This window comes from Teleopsis dalmanni, chromosome 1 (assembly GCF_002237135.1).
Source record: "Teleopsis dalmanni isolate 2A chromosome 1, ASM223713v2, whole genome shotgun sequence".
Classification (NCBI taxonomy): domain Eukaryota; kingdom Metazoa; phylum Arthropoda; class Insecta; order Diptera; family Diopsidae; genus Teleopsis; species Teleopsis dalmanni.
The window spans coordinates 86,362,408-86,383,825 of NC_051846.1; the positions used below are offsets into that span (position 1 = coordinate 86,362,408).

General features: G+C 29.8%; 3 protein-coding genes across 3 annotated transcripts; 1 reads left to right on the forward strand and 2 right to left on the reverse strand.

The window, feature by feature from the left end:
• Positions 1-2,075: 2,075 nt before the first annotated feature.
• LOC119686213 (alanine--glyoxylate aminotransferase 2, mitochondrial) lies at positions 2,076-8,931 on the reverse strand. The gene is made up of 5 exons (XM_038100728.1): positions 8,910-8,931; positions 3,731-4,052; positions 2,973-3,670; positions 2,512-2,894; positions 2,076-2,377 (listed from the first exon to the last, which is right to left on the reverse strand). The coding sequence occupies exons 1-5, from the start codon at positions 8,929-8,931 to the stop codon at positions 2,273-2,275; spliced, it is 1,530 nt and encodes a 509-aa protein (XP_037956656.1). The 3' UTR covers positions 2,076-2,272.
• A 3,896-nt stretch (positions 8,932-12,827) lies between these two features.
• Positions 12,828-16,078, reverse strand: LOC119668734. The gene is made up of 5 exons (XM_038078342.1): positions 15,364-16,078; positions 14,810-15,307; positions 13,836-14,755; positions 13,585-13,772; positions 12,828-13,097 (listed from the first exon to the last, which is right to left on the reverse strand). Exons 1-5 carry the CDS (start codon positions 15,659-15,661, stop codon positions 12,962-12,964), a joined length of 2,040 nt encoding a protein of 679 aa, XP_037934270.1. The 5' UTR covers positions 15,662-16,078; the 3' UTR covers positions 12,828-12,961.
• A 106-nt stretch (positions 16,079-16,184) lies between these two features.
• LOC119668735 (transcription factor E4F1) lies at positions 16,185-17,635 on the forward strand. Its single transcript, XM_038078343.1, has 2 exons — positions 16,185-16,850; positions 16,913-17,635. The coding sequence occupies exons 1-2, from the start codon at positions 16,295-16,297 to the stop codon at positions 17,440-17,442; spliced, it is 1,086 nt and encodes a 361-aa protein (XP_037934271.1). The 5' UTR covers positions 16,185-16,294; the 3' UTR covers positions 17,443-17,635.
• Positions 17,636-21,418: the final 3,783 nt, after the last annotated feature.

Here is a 21,418-nt window from a genome sequence, read left to right on the forward strand (position 1 = left end):
TGAATCGGAACTTAACCGTAAATCGACAACCGAAAACAACCAATATTCTTGCTGGACCAAGACCGATATATATTTTTAATTTTTATTAAACCGGAACAAAAAAAGTACCTATTCTAAGCTCTGATTAAATAGAATAAACAAAAATTATTTTTATTGTTTTTTATGTTACTAATAAAATTAAAAAATTAAAAAAAAAACCTATTAAGTAAAAATATAAACCTTAAAACAAATCAACTTATGTGGTAGGAAATACTATTATACACTAAAAGCATTTTAGTAACATAATATAAATGTTCATTAAATTTGTTAATGTTGTATTTGAGTACGTTCTCTCACATGGATGCCCTTTCTTACAGCACGTATATCATTCTTACTCTTATATAAATTATTTAAAATTTGCATCTGTGCAAACTTAAGGGTATTATCGCTTTTTATCATGGAATCCGTACGTTTTCAATATGATACAATATTAAAATCATTTATAATATATTAATACATTTCTGCTCAATGTATAATATAATGAAATTACTTTATATACCTTAACTTTAATAGAGCAATAAAAATAATGCTATAATCTAGCATTATTGTTTTTAAAAAAATGTGATGCAATCCCCATTACAAAATTATGGTTTGTGATGCTGAAGAAGTACATAGTTCTAAGCAATGATTACAATACTTCATACCGATATCAGCACTTAGGAAAATATATTAGAGATTTAGTAAAATTAATCTTGATATATTAGAATTTCTGCTGTATACGAGTTTCGACTATCTGATATCCTGCAATATACGCGTTTAAACTATGTGAAATGCTTAATACTTCCAGAATCTATAAATAGCCGGATCTATGTTTCGAAATCGTCATTCATTTATACAAACGACCAAACGCTATTGACAGTTCTTCTCATACTACCTTAACAACAATATCGATACTTCCAACACTTACTCACTTCTAAGTGCTTATAATCGATTCAATTTTATCTCTAATGTATATAAAAATATAAGAGGCATAAAAAGTATTTCACTTGCTATCAATAAATAGCTAGTTCTAGCTCATAGAATATACTGCATTGTACTGCATCATGCAACACACTACTGCTTTTACTAAGTAACGAACAATTTTAGTGTTTTTAGCAAGCAGCTTTTGTATGAAATCTGTATGTATATATGTTATATATAATTCCAGACCTATTCTGTTAACTTTATAAACTTGTCAAACATTGACACTTGTCAAAATTGACTGCTGTAAAGGTTTTGGTATTCTGTGACATAAATAAAAAGCTATTTTCCCTGTTAGTTGTCAATACAACAAATGCTGTTGACAACTATAAAAATATGCTCTTTTTAAGCATTTTTTATTATTTGCATGCATGACAAATATTCTTAACTAAAATATACGCTCTTTACAAGCATATTTTTTATTATTTGAATGCATGAAAAATGCTTTTGACAACTTAAAATATATGCTATTTACAAGCATTTTTTACGAACAGTTACGAACAGTTTTCTATACAAAAATTTGTCAAGATGTGTCCAGAATACCAAAAAGCTTTCTGCTTTATAAAAATCAAAAATTTTATTAAAGAATTTGACAAATCTGTCAAGTGCACAGAATAAGTCCATTCATATATATATATATACATGATGTAATTATGAAATAATCTAGATAGATTAAATTAAAGGCCTTAGTTTATGGATTTGTTCGTTCAATAGCACTACGTTGGTGGCAGCTATAATGTGAATGAAATGATCTTTAACTAAATATATGCATACCTAAACTAACATATAGAAGGATTTTATTTAAGATCATCTAATACTAATTAAGAAATAAGAATTATTTGAGAAATGAATGAGATTTTTGGAGAATTTTGGAATAAGTATATACATCAGTCAGCGATCGACGAGATCGAATGACTCTATTATATCACTTATTTTTTAATATCGCACTAATTTCAGTTTTTTGATCTTGAATTAAAACAAGACCAATAAAGTAGTATTTTATTTATTACAAAATATTTTACATATGTGAATACATTTTAATTTTCTATAGAAAGGATAAAATATATGGACAAAAATAAATGTTAATAATCACTAAAAAAATAAATGCAACTGATTTTGTACACAGTTTCGTAAAAGCAAAAATACTTCACAGTCAATAAATTAAATTTGATAAGAAATTCTTTAGATAGTATAATTTTGAAATAAATGTCTCAAGCCTTTACATCCAACAGGAATCAATCTATTCATGCAAACATGCATATCATGCTCTTGTTTATCGCTTCTTGTTTAAAAATTCCGAGATAGCGCTCGAGAGTACGTCTATTCCAAACTTTACATCTGATTTATTAATGCACATGGGGGGCTTAATACGTAACACCTGTAATTTCAAGGAAATTGAATTAAAATATCATGCAATGTTAAGATAATTATACAATGCTAATCTACTACTGTAAGTAAACTACTGTGCACTAAACTTAAGATTACATGATAGGAATTTAAAAAAAAACTTACATTGCCATGCAAACCGCCTTTTCCATATAGTACACCCATATCCTTGCAAGTTTCCCATATCTCCATAACATGTGGTGCACTGAGCGGAGTTTTAGTCTTACGATCTGCAACCAATTCAACACCAATCATTAAACCCTTTCCGCGCACATCACCAATAATTTCGTATTGGTCTTTAAGTTGGGCCAGACTTTTCAAGAAGTATGTGCCAACATCGAGGGAATTTTGTTGTAGACCTTCATCTTTAATAACATCCAAAACTGCGATGCCAACAGCACTAGCCATTGGGTTGCCACCGTAAGTATTGAAATGCAAAGCTTTGCTCAGTGATTCCGCAATTTTCGGTGTGGTAACAACAGCAGCCATGGGGAAGCCATTTCCAATTCCTTTTTGTTATTTATGTTAAAATCGGTTTGTTATTAATTTTTACTTTAAAAATAAATATGTATGGTATATTAACTTGCCTTTTGCCATAGTTACAATATCTGGTATAATTCCATGTCCTTCAAAGCCCCAGAAATGCTCACCAGTACGTCCAAATCCAGTTTGAACTTCATCTGATACAAATAAACCGCCATTAGCACGTATCAGTTCTGCAGCTTTTTTAATGTAACCCTTCGGGAATTGCACTGTGCCACCAACACCTTGAATTGATTCCGCAAACATAGCAGCTACTTTACCACGTGGCAATGAATACTTGAATGTCTCTTCCAATTCATTGTAATAGTGATCTGTGGCGACACATCCAGTTTCTTTATTACAAGCGCAGCTACGATCAGTTTGTACGGGGGAATCGCGGCAAGCTGATCCACCCCATATGCCTAAATACGGATCGGGCTGCATGACATGCAAGATTCCACTATTAACACCAGCTAATGGAAAGCGCCAAGTGGAGTGGGCAGTCAAACCCATCGTATACGGTGACATACCATGATAGGAATTACGTAATGTGATGATATCATTATTTCCAGTGTGCATGCGTGCTATAAGCATAGCTAGGTCATTAGCTTCAGAGCCGGAATTCACAAAACAAGCACATTTCAAATCACCGGGAAGTTTATCAGTCAAACGCTTTGCGTATTCATGTATCTTAGGATGCATATAAATATTGGTAGTGTGCCAGAGCGTGTTTATTTGTTCTTCTAGCGCTTTGTTGACTTTACTAAATTTTCACAATCAGTTATTTTCTTACAATGAAAATTTATTATTTAAAAATACTTACGGATGACAATGACCAACTGACACCGTAACAATGCCCCCGAACATATCCAAGTAACGACGTCCTTCGTGATCGAACAACCATTGCATGTGACCAGAGTGTATAAGCAAAGGTTTCTTGTAGTAGGCAGCTAAGTTAGGTGTTAGATTATTTTTTCGTAGATCCTTGATATTTTCATAGCTCGGTCCTGTGTATTGTGGTGGTTTGAAATCACAATGGGGCATCTCATTTTGCACAACCGGCATAACAGCAGGGGAAACCTTGGAGTGTAGCGTCGAGCTGAACCTTTTTGACTTGCCATGATGTGAGAAACGTGCACTGTAGGCTAAAAATTGTTTTGTGTTGAGATTTAATTTCCGCAATGTATGTAATAATATATAAAAGTAATCTTTCATAATCTAATCTAAAAATGAATATATTATGCTTTGCTAACTCAACAAATAAACAAAACACTTATGGAATAGATGAAAAAATATTATAAGTGCAAATTATTTTATTTTTTATTCAATACTCTTACAAAACCTATTAGAAATGCATTAGTTAAAATCCTATATGGGTAAATCCTAACGAAAAAAATGACTAAATATATTATTAAATAAATGTATCAATACAGTTTCACAATTTACTTAGGTATATGACCATAATCAATAATGATGTTGCTGCTTTGAACTTTTTGAACTCAAACTTTAATTCTATTCTATTTTAGTATTTAAATTCTACTATAGATTAGATAGATTTTATTTAAAACATAGGTTGTTTTTTTCTCAATTGCAAAAGACGTACTGAAATTTAAATTTCCTGAAAGAGTAATAACATTTTTTATATTCCTAGTTTGGGTTCCCAGGCATTCTAATATAGTAGGAAATGAGCGCGCAAATAAGCATGCTAGACTAGGCGCCTTTAACAGATACCCCTATTTTAAACCCTGCCGTTGTCAGCTACAGTCGGATTGGTTTAAGTCGATTTATTAACATTTTTTGCAACACTAAAATAGTAAGCGGGTCCGTCAGGTCAAGAGGTATATTGCCAATATATTCCAAATGCAGAACTTCTGATTTGACACACAGAAATAATTCAGAGATATCTAACTTAATATCTGTCTTTACAGGGCAGTGGACCATAGGACAGCATGGAGCTAGACTTGGCCTACCCTGTAGCATCTCCTGCAATGCATGTCTACCACCTCTCGAAGAAAGGACACCAGAGCACCTGTTGTGTCTATGTCCCTGCTTGGCCAGAACTAGGCTTAGCTTTTTTGAGGCCCCTTCTTTAACACGCTCAGCGATATCTTCAGTATTAGCATTGGTCACACTCTCGCCTTTATAAATGCTGCTGGCTGGTTCTAGTTCGACCTTCTTCTACTCATTATTACGAGGAATTGTGGATTCAAATGGCTTTCTTAGGTTATTGAGAAAAAATAGTTCCTCCCTCCACTTCAACAAACTAACTATATTCCTTTGAAGTTGAATAATATATTTAGTGAAGAAGTTGAAATAAAGTTAATGTAAAACCATCTACTAGAGGATGGAAGGGGAATGTAAGATATATAATTATACTTTCAGTTAAAAAATATACATGATGTAGAACAGAATTGAAAGGCATGCCCATATTTATTTTAGTTTTATGTATCGTTTTAATTTAAAAAATATCTTTACAATTTTTATCACTCTAACTGCCAAAAAATTATTGTTGTTCCTCTCGAATGTAATGAAATTCTATAATTCTTATTATGAGTCTATTATTAACCACCGTATAATTAAGCTGACCGAGGTTAGGAAACCCCAGTAGCGGATCGCTACTTGCTTTTTCTACTGCGTTTCTTTCGCAAGAATACACTATTCTTCAAGTATTCATTTCATTCGAAATCTATTCCACAATAGCAAAAAGAAATGAAATTTTAAGAGTGTTTAAGTAATTCAAAAAATACTTGATGCGTACGATCAAGCCACCGCACAATTCGTGAATGCATCTCAAATGCTTAAATGTGATTAATCCTGTTTAAAAAACTTTAACTACGCCTCTGGTCAACATTACAAACCTACTAAACGCTATTCTAAACATTAAGATTAGACCGAATTGGTCATAGAAAGTTTGATACTGGAAAGAGCATGTGACGTCGGATTTTTAAATGGAAGAGTGCGTATGCAAATGCGAAGAATTTTATATATTCTCGCGATGTTTATAAATGCAATTGAATACTAAATTGCCTCAATTGAAAGTACAAAAACTTTAATGCAAATTTATGGAACTAATTAAAGAAAAGATCGTTGAAATTTCGCATTCAGTTTACGATTAAAATAGATTTAATTGCTTGATCGAGACTACTTTCGCTACATAAACAAATTCACTTATCATGGTAATTAACTTCAAATCAATGTTTTGTAGTTTGATTTCAGATATAATATACATCGCCTGTTTTAATAATAAAAAAATAAATGTTTACTATATTTTATTTCCACTTCAAATATTTTAATCTTTATTTAGGTGTGTCTCAGTACCTATAGTATTGTACTATGATTTTTTGTTACCATGACCATTGCTCTTATTTACGAATCTATACATATATATGTGATAAATATATAAACACAATAGTATATAATATTTTTTTTATATATAATACATAGATAAGATGATTAAACGTACGAAAGCCGGGCCACCTGTGCGTATTTTTATCAAATTTAGCTTTATAATTATTGCCTGTCGGTTCGTATGGAGCAACTGTGATAAGAAATTGTTTACTTATGGAGCGGATGCTTAATTATTATATGTATGGGGTCTTTTTAGTTCACTTGCTAATAAAATTTTATGTTTGTTTAAAATTTAATAATTAGAAATAGATGTTTATACTTAAAAAGGACACACAACCATTTTCAATATTTATTCAAGCAGGGTTAGGATGAAGGGTTGCTATTCATACAAACAACAGTTATGCTTGGAGACAATTATTGTCCATTGATATGCCCTTAAAGTTTCCAAAAAGAACCGAATTGTACTAACTTTAGTCTCTAATATAGCTTCTTGAGTTATCCTTATAAAATCAGTTGGTGTTTTAAATGAATCAAAGAAGATGTCAAGTCACTGAAAACACGGTCTCCTGCATATTGGAGCCAAATCGTCTACAGCCTCGGGCTGAGATATAGAAAGTAATTGATAGATTGTACATTTCGTTAAATTCACTAAAAGTGGGTGATCTAAGTGTTATATTATATATCCACACATTTTTAAATTCGTCTAAGTAAGTTGACATTAAACACATTGCCAAAAAGGGATCGGTAATGAGAATGAAATATATGATATGCTTTAAACTAAGAGGTATTAACTTTTCGTATGTATTAAAGAAATCAAGTTAAGAGTTCTGTTGCACATTTTTAAAAAGTATATAAAGCATAAAAATGGTCTTTAAGTAAACTTTTCCTATTAAAATACACTATTTTTCAAGCATATGAAAGACCACAAAACCATTAGACCTTCTTTTCAATAACATTTATGTAGTGCTGGTATATTCATTCATTTCTTTTCCTCAATACGGAAATATTCTCATTGTAAATTTGAAGGAAATATTCTCATTTTTGTAATACTTAAACACTGAATATGAACACTTTATAGACGTTAAAGTAGAATCTATGGATAAAGATAACAAGAGGATGGGCTATATCTCTTTTGACAACACTACTGACCCGAATTATTGTAATGCAACTAAAAAAAATTTTTGGGTCATTAGTTTCTGACATTATTAAATTAATTTCTATATTTGAAAAAATAGTATTCTACTGATAGCAGGAAGATACTGCCTTCTAATATACAATAATTATAATCCAGTTACAGATAATAAGTGCTCTTAATGTGGAAGCTACATATGTAGACTGTTTATAGCTTCTTCTATGCTTATCTCCACTTGGTGGATCTACTCCTTGAAGTAGTTTCTAAAATAAATTAAAGTAGAAAACCATAGTTTTATAACTCAAAAAAAAGAAGTAAATAACAAAGTAATAGCGTAAAGAACATATTTCATTAGTTGGGTCTTTAATTAGTGACTAAAAGAACAAATTTTTGACAAATTTTTTACTGAAGCTGTATTCTATTTCATGAAGCTTGGACAATTTTTTTAAAAAAATGTAACGGATAACCCAGATAAAATTGAAGAAATAATTTTTTAGTTGGGTATTTTTACTGCTAACCAATAGAAGTTTGTTGGCAAAAATATGTAATCCAGAGATATTGAAAGGTATGTCGTTTTCGATTGGTAAATTTGGGCTTACTTTTTTAAAAGAGATTGACTTTAAGTGCAATTTTCATTTTCATTTGGTAAATCTGTAAATAAATAACTCTTCAGATTAATGTATAACACTTGAGATTAATTTATAACACTCTAGATATTTTGTCAGAGCAGAAAGATCACTCTAAAATTAACAGCTGTTTTATGTGTGAACAAATAAATTGTGTTTTGATTCGATATATGTATTTTTGAAATATATAAATATCTACTAACACAACTACAAAAACTTGAGATTACTCTAAAAATGTTTGATTGACAAAATTTGACAGATCGAGAGTGAATCTAGATTGAATGCAGATTTACAAATCGAAAACGCAATTAATTTTAGAGTTTATTGGAGGCATCAAATCGATCAGACTAAAATATATTTGATAGGTAAATAATGAAATTGTTTTAGGTTCTTTAATCTATAAATAAACCGATCAAAAGTACCTAAAGGTATAAAATATATTATAAAATACTCAATGAAAAATTTTTTGAACGCTTGAGTAACTATTAAAAGCTACTACTTATTAATTATTAATACATAATTATTAAAAAAATTAAAAATCTTTTTGCACATACGAATTTATATCTAAAAATATATTGCTTGTTTCTGATCAAGTCGTTATATTTATTTATTTTTCTTATTATATATCAAAATAAATTTCAAATTTTTTATTTAATTATGAAAATCTTTAAATTTATAAGGTTTTGAGAATTTTTTGTTAAATTAAAAATTATTTAATTAAAAACACCATAGATCTGATATATTAAAATTCCTGTTAAATAAAAATATCTGCATTCTTTACCACTTCGGCGGTGTTTTAAATAAACGAGCAAAATATATTTTTCGATATAAACTGATATACTTATTTAGTATAAATAATATATTATTTTTGTTTGGATCTATAGTTAAAAACATACCATATAGATTTTTAAACGCCATTTTTAGAATTTTTTAAATTAAGTTCAAAATATTTTATATTTCTTCTTTATATTGATGTAAATTTATTCACTTAACATAAATAGAATTTAATTAATTCTGAAAGATGTGAACGTCCCGTCCCAGTCGACCCAATCCGAACTAACAACCACTTCAACTGACGACAACTACGCAACTAATTTCAAGGCAAGTCGCACCAAATCGAGTATCTCACCATCCTCAACTTCGTATTATCACAACCATAAATAACACATGCTATTTTATTATTTTGTTTTATGGAGGAAGAAATACAGTTTAAGAGAGTCAAGAGAAAGTAGCAAGAGTGTGTTAGTACCAGAGGAATGCAGAAGAAAGTGAGAGCGCGAGAGGTTTGTCTACAACAGAATATTTTTGTTTACTTTTTAATCGCGGCGTGGTCGTTCTTCTCCCCAAATATATGCGTACGAGTATCTCTAAAGCTGGTTTGTTTATATTGATAACAGGTAGTTTTCAGGTACGCGATAGAGAGCTGTTATTCAGAAGAAATCCGCGAAATACTAATTTTGCAACTGATATAATAGAGGTAGGGTAATATAGCTTATTTGTTTTTGTTCTTTTTTAAATAAATACTTTTACAAAAAATATAGTTAAGATCAAGGCCATGCAATTGCAAATGAAAAATTACGATGTTTTTTAAAATAAAACATTATCTATACTTCTAAAAGCCTATATCGAAAAGAATATAACACAGGTAAAAAGGAACCAAATTCTAACTTTTATTAAATATTTTAGTACAATGAATTATATATAATAGTAGTATAGAGTAGTAGTAGTATGTATAGAATAGGTGATCGCAAATGGCTTTCTAAATGTAAAGGGATCATTTTAGGAATCATTTAAAAATAGCACAATAGGATAAAAATGCTCGACACTTTTAAAGTGAATTATTACAGGCGGTGGAAAATGAATTAAATACCATCATCTCCAACGCAAGAGATCATGGTCAAAAGTCAGTGAGTGACTTTCTACAAACGGTTTCAAAGCCTGAGTGGGCAGCAAACAAGGCTATGTTGAGTATTTGGTTGGGTTAGAAGGAAAGTCTCTGTTACGAACTACTCTACTTTAGTGCACTATTAAATTCGGTCCTATACTGCTCACAACTCGACAGCTAGAATGAAAGAATCAAGGAAAGCGAACAGAATTGACCAACAGAAAAAGGGTTGTGTTCTATCATGACACTGCCGCGCCACACACATCTTTGATGACTTGAAACGATTTAATAGAACTTTGTTGTAAAGTCTTAATCCATCTCAATATAGCCTGGTCCTCGCACTATCTAACTACCAATTGTTTTGGTCTCTGCAATGCTCTCTAAATGATACAAATGGCCGACCGAGATAAAATTAATTGAACGAGTTTTTTGCCAATAAACCACAGAAATTCTACAAAAGTTTTATTTAAATCAATCTCTAATACAAAATATTTTTGTTCAAAAATATAGAAGAAACGGTGGAAACTTTTCATATCACCCAATAATCTTAGCATCTTGGTTTTATACTAAGTAATTTCTTTTCTGCAGAATGCTTATCTGATCATGGTCACAAGATGTAATTTTATATATTATAGCAAAGCGGCTTCCGTCCCTCAAGCCATTTCCACCCCCTGGAAATGTGCCTGACAACACTGAGGTATTAATGTTTTGTTGTTACATGAAAAGATTTTACAAGTCAAGCAGATTTTATTTAAATAATTTGTTTTATATGTAATCTTACTTTTCTTTTAACTGGTTCCGGTGATGATTCTACAACTCCATAAATCCGATTTATGTGATTCGAAATAATTACAGGATATGAATTTTTCAACAATTATAGATCCATTATTTAATCCTTATTTATAATATTAAGTGCATATCATAATCCGAATAATGCTACTGAATAGAGTCTTAGTGAAGCATATGAATCTTGTGCAAATCTGTGCTAAACATCCACTTCCAAGAGAGTCCTCTATTCAAATTCCTCTTTTAATCAGATCGTTTAGTTTGGCTAAACAGTTGTTAACATAGTCTAGATTTTCGAGTTTTGTAAATGACGAAGAAATTTATTCCCTGTTCTTTCGATTTATTGTGGCGTGAAGAATATTTAGTAATGCATATGCTGATTATTGGAATTTTTGTTGATGATTATATATTTATGATCATACATGGACTCAAAATTTTTCTATTGCCCTACTGTTATATTTATAACTTAAAGCAAACTACATTGTCAGTGACTAAATTATTGGCGACCAAATTAATCATATATATTTTTGGACGCCTAGTTGAATATTCTATATTACTCCACTCTGACTGTGTCTCTATTTTCGAATTGAACATTTTTTTTTTTTAAATCCATTTATTTTACTACAATCTGGCAGGTATGAATGACAATAACATGAATCGTAATAATAGTTATTACAATCTAAAAAAGAAAAGTACTTATGGACTATGTCCAGTTACATATCCATATATAATTAAAATAGAAGTGTATGACCTACATATATATATTTAAAACGTCTCTCGATGTTTTCTTTTTTCGCCTTGTAAAAGTGTTGAAGGGGGACATCAGATGTGTAACCAGCGGGTTTGAATGCATATATATGCGATGGGCGTAATTTTTTGTAATTCTAGATATTTCTTTCTTGATTGTCGGAACACGTAGTTATTTATGCAGCTGTTCATTCGTTACATACCAAGATGCATTTGTGATCATTCGTAGTGTTTTAGATTGAAAACGCTGGATAGTTGCTAAGTTTGAGTCTGTTGCAGTACCCCACAATTGGGCTCTATAACTCCATATAGCTTTTAGTACAGTTTTGTATATAAGCAGCTTATTGTCTAGTGACAGTTTGGAATTTCGGCTGAGGAACCAAAATAAGTTTCGCAAATTGAGACCCAAGGATTTACGCTTATTAAATATGTGTGGTTTTCAGGTTAGTTTACTTTTCAGATGTATGACCAATTATTTAGTCGAATTGAACATATTATCTTTTAATTGGTCAACAAGTCTCTCATACATTATTCAGGTAATCGAATGCCACATGACTCGCAATGGTTCCAGAAAATGCAATAGACAAATGGACGAAATGTATTGACTTTACCACGTAGCAACCATAGAAAATAATTATCTAAAATAAGTTTGTAAATATGTGTGGACATTACATTTCATAAACAATCTATGTGTTCACCCTTCAACTTAAAGCTCTCCTTTTAAATAAATAAAGTATGTTCTTATATATACTTATAATAAAATTCTGTTTTGTTCTCAACATATTTTTTTTATTTTTCAAACTACAAAATGAAGCCATTTTATGTAAACTTTACAAAAAATATTTTCAAAATTTTAAAAACAAATTACTGGAAGTGCTGTTAGTGCAACTTTGGAACAAAATTTGCGATAAATTATTTTCGTATTTCAAAAAATACAATCTTGCACTTTTAATTTTATTATTTTACATTAACATATTAAATATGTATTTTGTATATATGTACATAATATTATATGATATATGCTATTGTTGGTGTACGTATACTTTTTATAAGCGCGTCAAATAATTTGTATTTAAAGTTTGCTGTAAGTTAGTTTCATTTTCCATAGAAAATAAACGAAAAACTTAATAAAAAATAAATAAATAGAAGAAATCATTTAGATAAATTACAAATATTATACATAGATTTAGTTTTTTACGCAAGACGTAGTTTCATATATATATTAACACAATCACTATTAGAATTAAACACAATCAATATGAAACTTCTTTAAAGTTATTTGGGTTCAGTAGCTGGCCAGCAACAATTTTAGAATACTTAAAAAAAACATATTGTGGATTAAATTGTTAAATACATGAAGTAAATACAACAAAAAAATAATATTATATATATATATATATATTTTAAATTTGCGTAAATATTTAACAAATATATGTGTAGCAAACATAATTCTGGTAATTGTTATTTTAGATTCACTGAAAGGACTAAATATTTTATTAAGTTTTAGTTATCTTTTTAGATTTCTAGAATTTACAACGCAGGTCCGCCGGAGTATTCGTCAAAATCATCACAATCATCCATATAATCTGGATATGGTTCTGGACTATTTGAATTGTCGATATTTGCAGCTAGTCGACGTAAGTTATCCACTCCAAGAAGAAGTTGTCTAAAATGTAAAAATATTTTTTAATACTTTATTTAAAAAATAATCAATTTATTTTAAAATTAAATGTTAAAATTAAATATAAACACGTTTTTATATATTTTATTTAAAATAAATTAATTCAATCATAAAAAGAAATAGTTAAAACAAATTTTATATTTTATTTTATTTTAATTTTCTTTTTTTATAGTTATTCAATTTGCATATCTTATTAATAAAAAATAAAAATAGCTAACAATATTTTTTTCCGAAATCTTTAATAACTTTCGTTGTTGTTAATAATATTAACTTGCAGTTAATAATAGTTAATAATATTAGAAATCGTTTTCATTTGCAATTAAATACATTGAAATATATTTTTTTAACAAAAAATCAATTTTCGTAAAAAAAAATAAGTATAAAAAGTTTAAGCGTTTCTGAGTGCCTATTTTTTTTACAGCACCATATCATCATTATATATAAATTAAAATATGAATTTCTGATTTCTTACTTTAAATTATTTTCCGCATTAGATGCTGCCTTTAGTAATTCCTTAGAAATCTGTTGTGTTCTGGACGGTCTTTCACATTTGCCACGAGCACTAACTCCATCTGTTGTGCAGCCCCTTGTACTACAGCCACCAACTGCACCCTCTTCACGTAACTCATAATTCTCACGTCGCAATGTTTCAACTTGAGCCTATTTAATAATTTAAAAATTATTTATTACTATTTATTGCTTTTGTAATTCATGATAACTCACCGTTAACTGTGTGACTTGGTGTTTTAATTTTGTCACGTGACTTTGCGTCGCTGCTGCACGTTTATTATTATTATCCAAAATTGCTTCCACTTCCGACATGTTTTGAGATAATGTTCTGCTATAAGTTAGATCAACACGTGAGCGGTCCTGTAGCTGTCGTTCCAGATCATGACCACGACGCGTTTGTTCATTTAGCGCTATACGAGCCTCGTTCAATTCACGCTGTAATCTTTCATTTTCAATTCTAAGTCGCGAAAGTTGTGTTGTCATTGAATTATCCTCTGGTGAGCCCATTGAGTTTGATGGTAGACCGGCAGCTACGTCTGCTAAACGCTGTGAAGAGTGTATAATTGGACCATCGGATAAGAAATCAGGCAGCATTTTTGAACTACCAGCCGATTCTGTTCCTACTCCTGAGCCAATTGTACTATTTCCTTTCGGTATTCCATAGCCTGTTGCTGCATCTACATCAGATCCTCCAATCGAACCACCACCCATAGCTCCACCACCGGTTCGATCTTCAGAAAAACCGATAGGAGAATTTGGTGGGGAATTTAAGTGCATTTCGTTTGCATACCATGAATCCATCCAATGGTCTTGCACAAAATCGGGTAGAGCCGAGGCAACAGCTGTTGGAGGAAAATCACTTCCATTATTAGGTAGTGGACGTGATAGGAGGGACGTATTGGCAGCATTGTTAATGGGTAAGTCGAGTTTTAATTTGCATGAGTTTGTATTAAGCGCAAGACGATTTGGCCGATTATTATACACACCTATACGCCTTCTAGGAGATGCCGACGGCAATGGAATATCATAGGTAGACTGGGATCGTGGTACGTTTTTTCGCTCATGTTCGTCTGAGTTTGTAGTGGTTGTGTTAGATACGCCAGACTGTCCAGTTGGTTGTGTTGCAAAAATATCTTTAAGAAATTAAGCATGTTAAAGTTTTTTTATACAGATTTTATTTTATTTACCACTATTTTCACTGTTTTGAAGCGTAGTGTACGAACGAAACCCGCTGCTTCCGCAACCACCAGCTATTCTGCTGTCTAAACTACTCTCTGTTGCTTCAACCACATACTCTGCAAGACTTGCCTGCGAATCAAACGAAGAAAATCGAGGCGATCTTTTCATTTTTGTTGCAGATGAAGTTGCGTCTTGTGGATTATTCATCAAGGATGAAATTGATGTAGACGCAATAGAGGCCGATTGTGGAACTTTAGGTCGAGCACCAGTGGATGTTTGCACGGCATGTACCGAAGGTAAGGCATGTGAAGTTGAAGCAGTTACAATAACTGGATCAAGCGACGTAACTGTTGTGGAGGGCGCTGTTAGAGTATTACTACTACTTAAGAAATGTTTGAACGAAAAGGAAGAGTTTTGGGTAGGTTGTTGCACATGTGGTGGCGGTTGACTGATACTTGTACTGAACGCACTTTCATGTAATTGATCATCCCTTTTGCTTAAAGCACCTAGAATCAATAGAATTGATTAACATTTAATATAAATATAAAAAAATTGATTTTACCTTCGTCATTAAATGTGGGACCTAATGTCGCTCTTATATTTGTGCAGTCACCAAGACTAGCTGAAGGTGTAAAGGATCTTGAACTATTTTGGCAGAGATCAGCAACAAGATCAGTCAAATTTCCAAGTGTATTTACAGTTGAATTGCCATCGATTGAAGTTAATCGCGTCGTCTGAAAATCTGAATCTGTCTGGCTCTTTAACGTTCTGTTGTCTTGCGCTTCTGTGTCGTTATGTATTGCAGAACTACCAAGGCTGATATTGTTAGTTTGTTGGGTATCATCATTTTCGTTTGCCATAGTTTTTGTTTAGTTTTTTAGAACAACTTTATTTTCAATTATTTAATTCTTTTTCTTCAGTTCGCTGTCAAATCCCTTTTGTTTTGCTGTAAATCCCTTGAAATTTCAAATAATATTTTCTCTACTAATATTAATAAGTAAAGTTTATATTGCAATCACAGTCTGTCTGTTTACTTATACAATAAAAATAATTTCATTACATTTATACGCTTAAAAATACTTTTATTTCTGATTTCGGTTCTCACAAAGACTCACGGCGAATTTTTCTTTACATTTTTTTGTTTCTTTTGTTTGACAGATTGTCAATTGCTGCTTTTGCATTACAAAATGCACAAACCAGTTCACTCTGGCATGGTGATGCCACCCCATTCAGATTCGCCTGTAGTTTCAAACTGATTTTGAATAAATTTCTCATTTTGGTTTTGTTTCGTTAAGTTAAAGGAACTAAAAATTATAAATTTAGTTTATAATTAATCACAAATAAGTTTAATATCATTTCAAAAGTTTTGATTGTACAAGACACAAAAATAAATTATTGTGATATACTCACCCTGTATTCTCTTTTTCATCATATGGGAAGGAAGCATAAAATTAGGAATAATAGTAGAGGAAATAATATTGTTATTCAAGAAAATGTTATCAATTACTCCACCAGTTGAGGAATTGGTTCCTAGTCACAAAATTAGGTGTGCACAGCTTAACTGTGGAGCTGTTTTTACAAATGCAGGAAATTACGAATTGCATATGCTAAAGAAACACAACGTTACTCTAGTGAAACCAAATCAATCAAACTTATTTTATTGCCCCGAAGCAAACTGTGCTTACAATGTTAAGAACAACAGCAAGCACTTTAAAAATCTCAAATATCTACGTCAACATTACCAAAAAGTACACATGTCTAAGGTTTACATTTGTCCAGATTGTGAGAAAGGTTTTTCCACTGCTAGTCGGCTAAAAGCCCACACTCAGAAGGAGTGTGGAATACTATTCGTTTGCAGTGACTGTGGAACGACATACGCTACCAACGAAGCGCTACTTACACACATCAAGCGAAAGGGACATTCCGCAAATAAAGTCTCAAAGTTGGCCACGACCAAAACCAAATTTCAAAATAAAGTTTTGAATGCAAAGAATAAAGGAAAAAACAACAATAAAATGTCAACAAAAGAACAAGAAACCCAAACTGAAGGTTTGTTGCTTTTAATTTGGTTAAGTTTAGTACAGTTTAAATGTTTTTATATAATTTTTCAGATACACAAACTACTAAAGCTTCACAGATAGGTAGTTCCCAAACAGAGACTTTTTGCATTAACTCTGAGGCTTCAATATCAAACGATCTAAATATTATACAATCTATACTACGTGATATAGAAACACAAACTGACGCTTCCGAGAAATCAGATATGGATAAAATGCTTGCCCAATCCTCCCATACACACACACAAACTTGCGAGGATATATTTTTAGATATATGCATGGCAGATATGAAAAAGCAACCAAATTGGTTGGCACTACCAATGAATAATGATAAAAATCCTTATGTTTCAACGGCAACTTCTCCAACCGCATATATTCCAGACGAATTGTTTGTTTCAACCGAAACACAAACCAGTTTTACACAATGCTTGATGGATTCTAGAGCTAATGGAGCCGAAAACACATTCGGCAGTCTTTGTAATACGCAGTACACACAGACTTGTGATACTTTGTTGGATGGTTTATTTGGAGTACAGGATAACGATTTGATTGCTAATTTTACGTCAGCTTATACGCAAACATGATGGTTTGATTCAAATATACATTTTAATGAAAATTATAGAAAGGTAAAAGACAAAAACTGTTGATGAGTAAATCTAAAGCATAACCAGAAATGGTAGATAACACATAGTATGTAGATTCTATGTATCATCTCTGAAAATGGTGTAGTTTTATGTAAATATGTATAATTAATTTGTTGCTGTATTATAAAATTAATGAAATAACTAATTTAGGTGATAATTAACAAAAATAAATAAATACATGTGATATATCAATATGAATTTCATTCAAGAAATGTGATTTGATTGTGGCATTTATGTAGAGTTTCAGATATACTAACGATATAATTACGGTTCAAATTAAACACATGAGTTTATGTTAACGATTGATTAAGGATTAATCATAAAATTGTTTTATATATCCTTCATAGAAATAAGTCTTAAGAAAAAATACAAATTTCATTATATCCGTATTTCTCGACTCCATACATATTTAAGTATTTGTAATTTTACAACTTTAACAAGTTAGCACTAACTTTTTAAATTTAATACTTTAATTTTATTAGTTATATTTTACAACTATTGTGTTTTATATTCATATTTAATTAAATCATTATCTCAACACATATAATGTACGACATTATCATCTGAGTCTAATGGAATTTGAATATTCCTTCCAAAATCGATTTCTACCTACATCGATATTTTTTTTTTGTAATATAAGTTCTTCAATAATATTATATAAAATACTTCAAGCAGATTAAGTATGTACATAAAATAGTATAAAAATGTATTAAGATCGTTAAAAGTTAAAATAGAACTAAAAATGTCAAAAATTTGCACTACAAAAGCAGAAGTTAATTTAAGCAAATATATATTTTTTCCTGGGATGTACGGAAAGCCACAGTGTGAAACTTGAACCTACTAAAACCACGTTAGGAGTGCAAAATAGACAAATTTTAGCCATTGGACCCTAAAGGTCAAAAGCTGGAACCCAATTTCAGTTACCAAGGGAAAGCCAGATATTAGAATATAGAAGGCTTAATATTTGGCAACAAATATCTAAGCCAAAATTGTAAACAATTAAGATAAAGAAGTAAAAATAAATATGCTATATAGTAATTACTGACTAAGAGTAAACTTTGTGCAAAGGGTGATTGTAACAACGATTATAGAGCGGGATTACAGGAGAGACGTCACGGTGTCGTTTAGATAAACGGCCTAGAATTGAGGAGGCTATACCTCATATTATCAAGCAGATCGATGTGAGTGAGCTGGGTGTACAATAGCAGAGGGAAAGTTGGTAAATATTTACTTCTTATTTTATGAATAATTACTTATATTGTATTTATTTATTCGAACTATAAAATTTTGTTGCAAAAAAATTATTGTATGTTAAATAGTTTTTTTTTTCATTACCAATAAATCAGATAAATATTACTGATATTTTACCTAGAATTGAAAAAATTATTAGATGTGATGCCTCGGTAATTCGTCAACTTAGTTACATTGTAATTTGACATAAATAAATACACATACAATTTTACCGAGTTATCAAGCATCTCTGTACCTATATCTCAAATACACAATATTCGGTAGCATCGTAGAATAATATACACCTGAACGTACTCTCCAAATTTAGTGAAGACATTGATCCTCTTATTTTGTTCAAGCATCACAAATTTTAAATTAAATTTAAATTTTATGTTACATTTAACAATAATAATGATCAGCTGATGTTTTACTGAATACCGTAAAATATGTCAGACTAATTGTTTCGGTAGCGCCGTAATTTCATAAAAACAAATAAAATAATATATAATAGTATAGTAATAATAAAATAAAATAATAAATATAAAATAATAATAAATAATAATAACATAATATAAAATAAAATTTTACGATATTTTCGAGTTATGACGTTACCGATGAAGTACGAATTATCTATTATATTGCAAAACATATAAATTCTTTATTATGAATATGAATAATGAATATATTAAAAAACCAATAAATATGAAATTTTACGATATTGTCCAGTTAAAACGTCATACTACGTTTATATTGTAAGATTAAGAGAACGACATTAATACTACGTTAACGTTGTGAGATTAAGAGAATGAGATTAAGTTAATCTGCATTTTTAATCTCCACTGTTTACATTATTCATTAGAGATTAATTTTGATTTTTTTCTTGTTGTGTTTTGTACAAAAAATTGTGATAAAAATTTAATAAATAGTTTTATAACAATTATTTAACAAATTTTAGTTATAATTACGCACAAAACTTTTATTAAATAAATTTATTAAAAATTTCACTCACTTCGGCATTTTCAAATTTTCAATATTGGTTTTGACATTTCTTTTCCAATTCTTCTAAAGTCGTAAAAAAATCTACGATATTAAGACATTTGCAGAGTTGCACAGAAAAATAGTCACCATTCATAAGGAGATTAAAACTTAATATACTTAATATAAGCATAGTATTACTGATGAAGTAAGAATGCATTTATTATATTTCAATGTATTTATCTATTACTTATTCCAAATTATTAACTACTTACTGACTCTGCCTTTTTACAAATTATATTACTATTTTATGTAGAAGTTAGAAATAAAGATATGCATGTTTTATATATATTTTATATATATAATTTTACCGAGTTGTGATGTTACCGACTACATATGAATACATCTAATATATTGCAATATACCATATATATTTATTATTTGTATATATAATAAATATATTTATTTATCTGTTATATATAATATGTGATATAATTGTAACATTATTAATAAATTGGCTCATTTAGGGCGAAAAATATCGAATATAACCCTTAAAAATAAATTTAATGTAAATTACCAAAATTTGAAAATCGTGTCACATATTTTATACATAAAATGTAAACTAACAACAGCTGATTTGTAAACAATATCACTGAGGAAATAGCTATTTAATAAAATATATATATATTTTTGTTTTTATTAAATGAATGTGTAATTGATATATAAAATGTATATAAATGATTGATTTATATATTTAATCTTGTGTGATATTTTATCAAGTTTATATAAGTTATTTTGTGATATGAACGTTCACTCATTAATATAAATGAGCAAGTGCCTAAATGAGACAGTGTGAATGTACTTTAAATTTGTTACTATTATAGGTTGTTCAATTTAAAAACAAATAATAGGAAACATTGTGTATTTCCATATATCCTGGTTTTAACAAGAAATTTTATTTTTTTATTGTTACTGAGCTTAGGTCGATAATTTAACACATAAAAATTAAAAAAGTTTTTTTTTTAAATAAAAAAATTACACTTTCAAATTTATATTAAAAATTTCATTGTATTTTAATTTTTATAAAAAATTATTAATATTACAGATAATAATACAATAATAATTGTACACTAAATATGGTCTACGAAGTAAAAGAAATAGCTGTTATATAAATTTTTTATTAAAATTATTAAGTATAATTTTTTATTTAAAAAAAATTTTATTTTTTAAGTGCTACGTTAACAACCTAAGTCCAGTAATAATAAAAAAAACGTGTTGAATATTGTCTAATAACAATTTATTTAATTAATTATTTAATAAAATAAATTTTATATATAATATTTTAAATATAACATTTTTATAAATTTTGTACTTAAACAGAAATCTGCTACATTTTCAACAACGAATGGGAAGGCGTAAACAAAAGCGATATCGTGAATGAAAACAACAAAAGCGATAAAGAAGCAAGAAAAGGAATTTAAGTAAATAAATTATGGCACAGAAAATTGTGAAAAAGAGACTTGCGCGTAAGATTTTTGCTTTTAGCACTTGAAAAATAATAGGAAAAACAAACCAACCACTTCCATTACTTCTTCGCCACCATGAAGGGGGAGGAATTAACAATTACTGCGACGAAAGAAAATCTGGGTAGCAAACCGGTCGAAAGCGTCTAAGGTCGGCAGGATTTTATTATCAATTCTACACTCCAAAA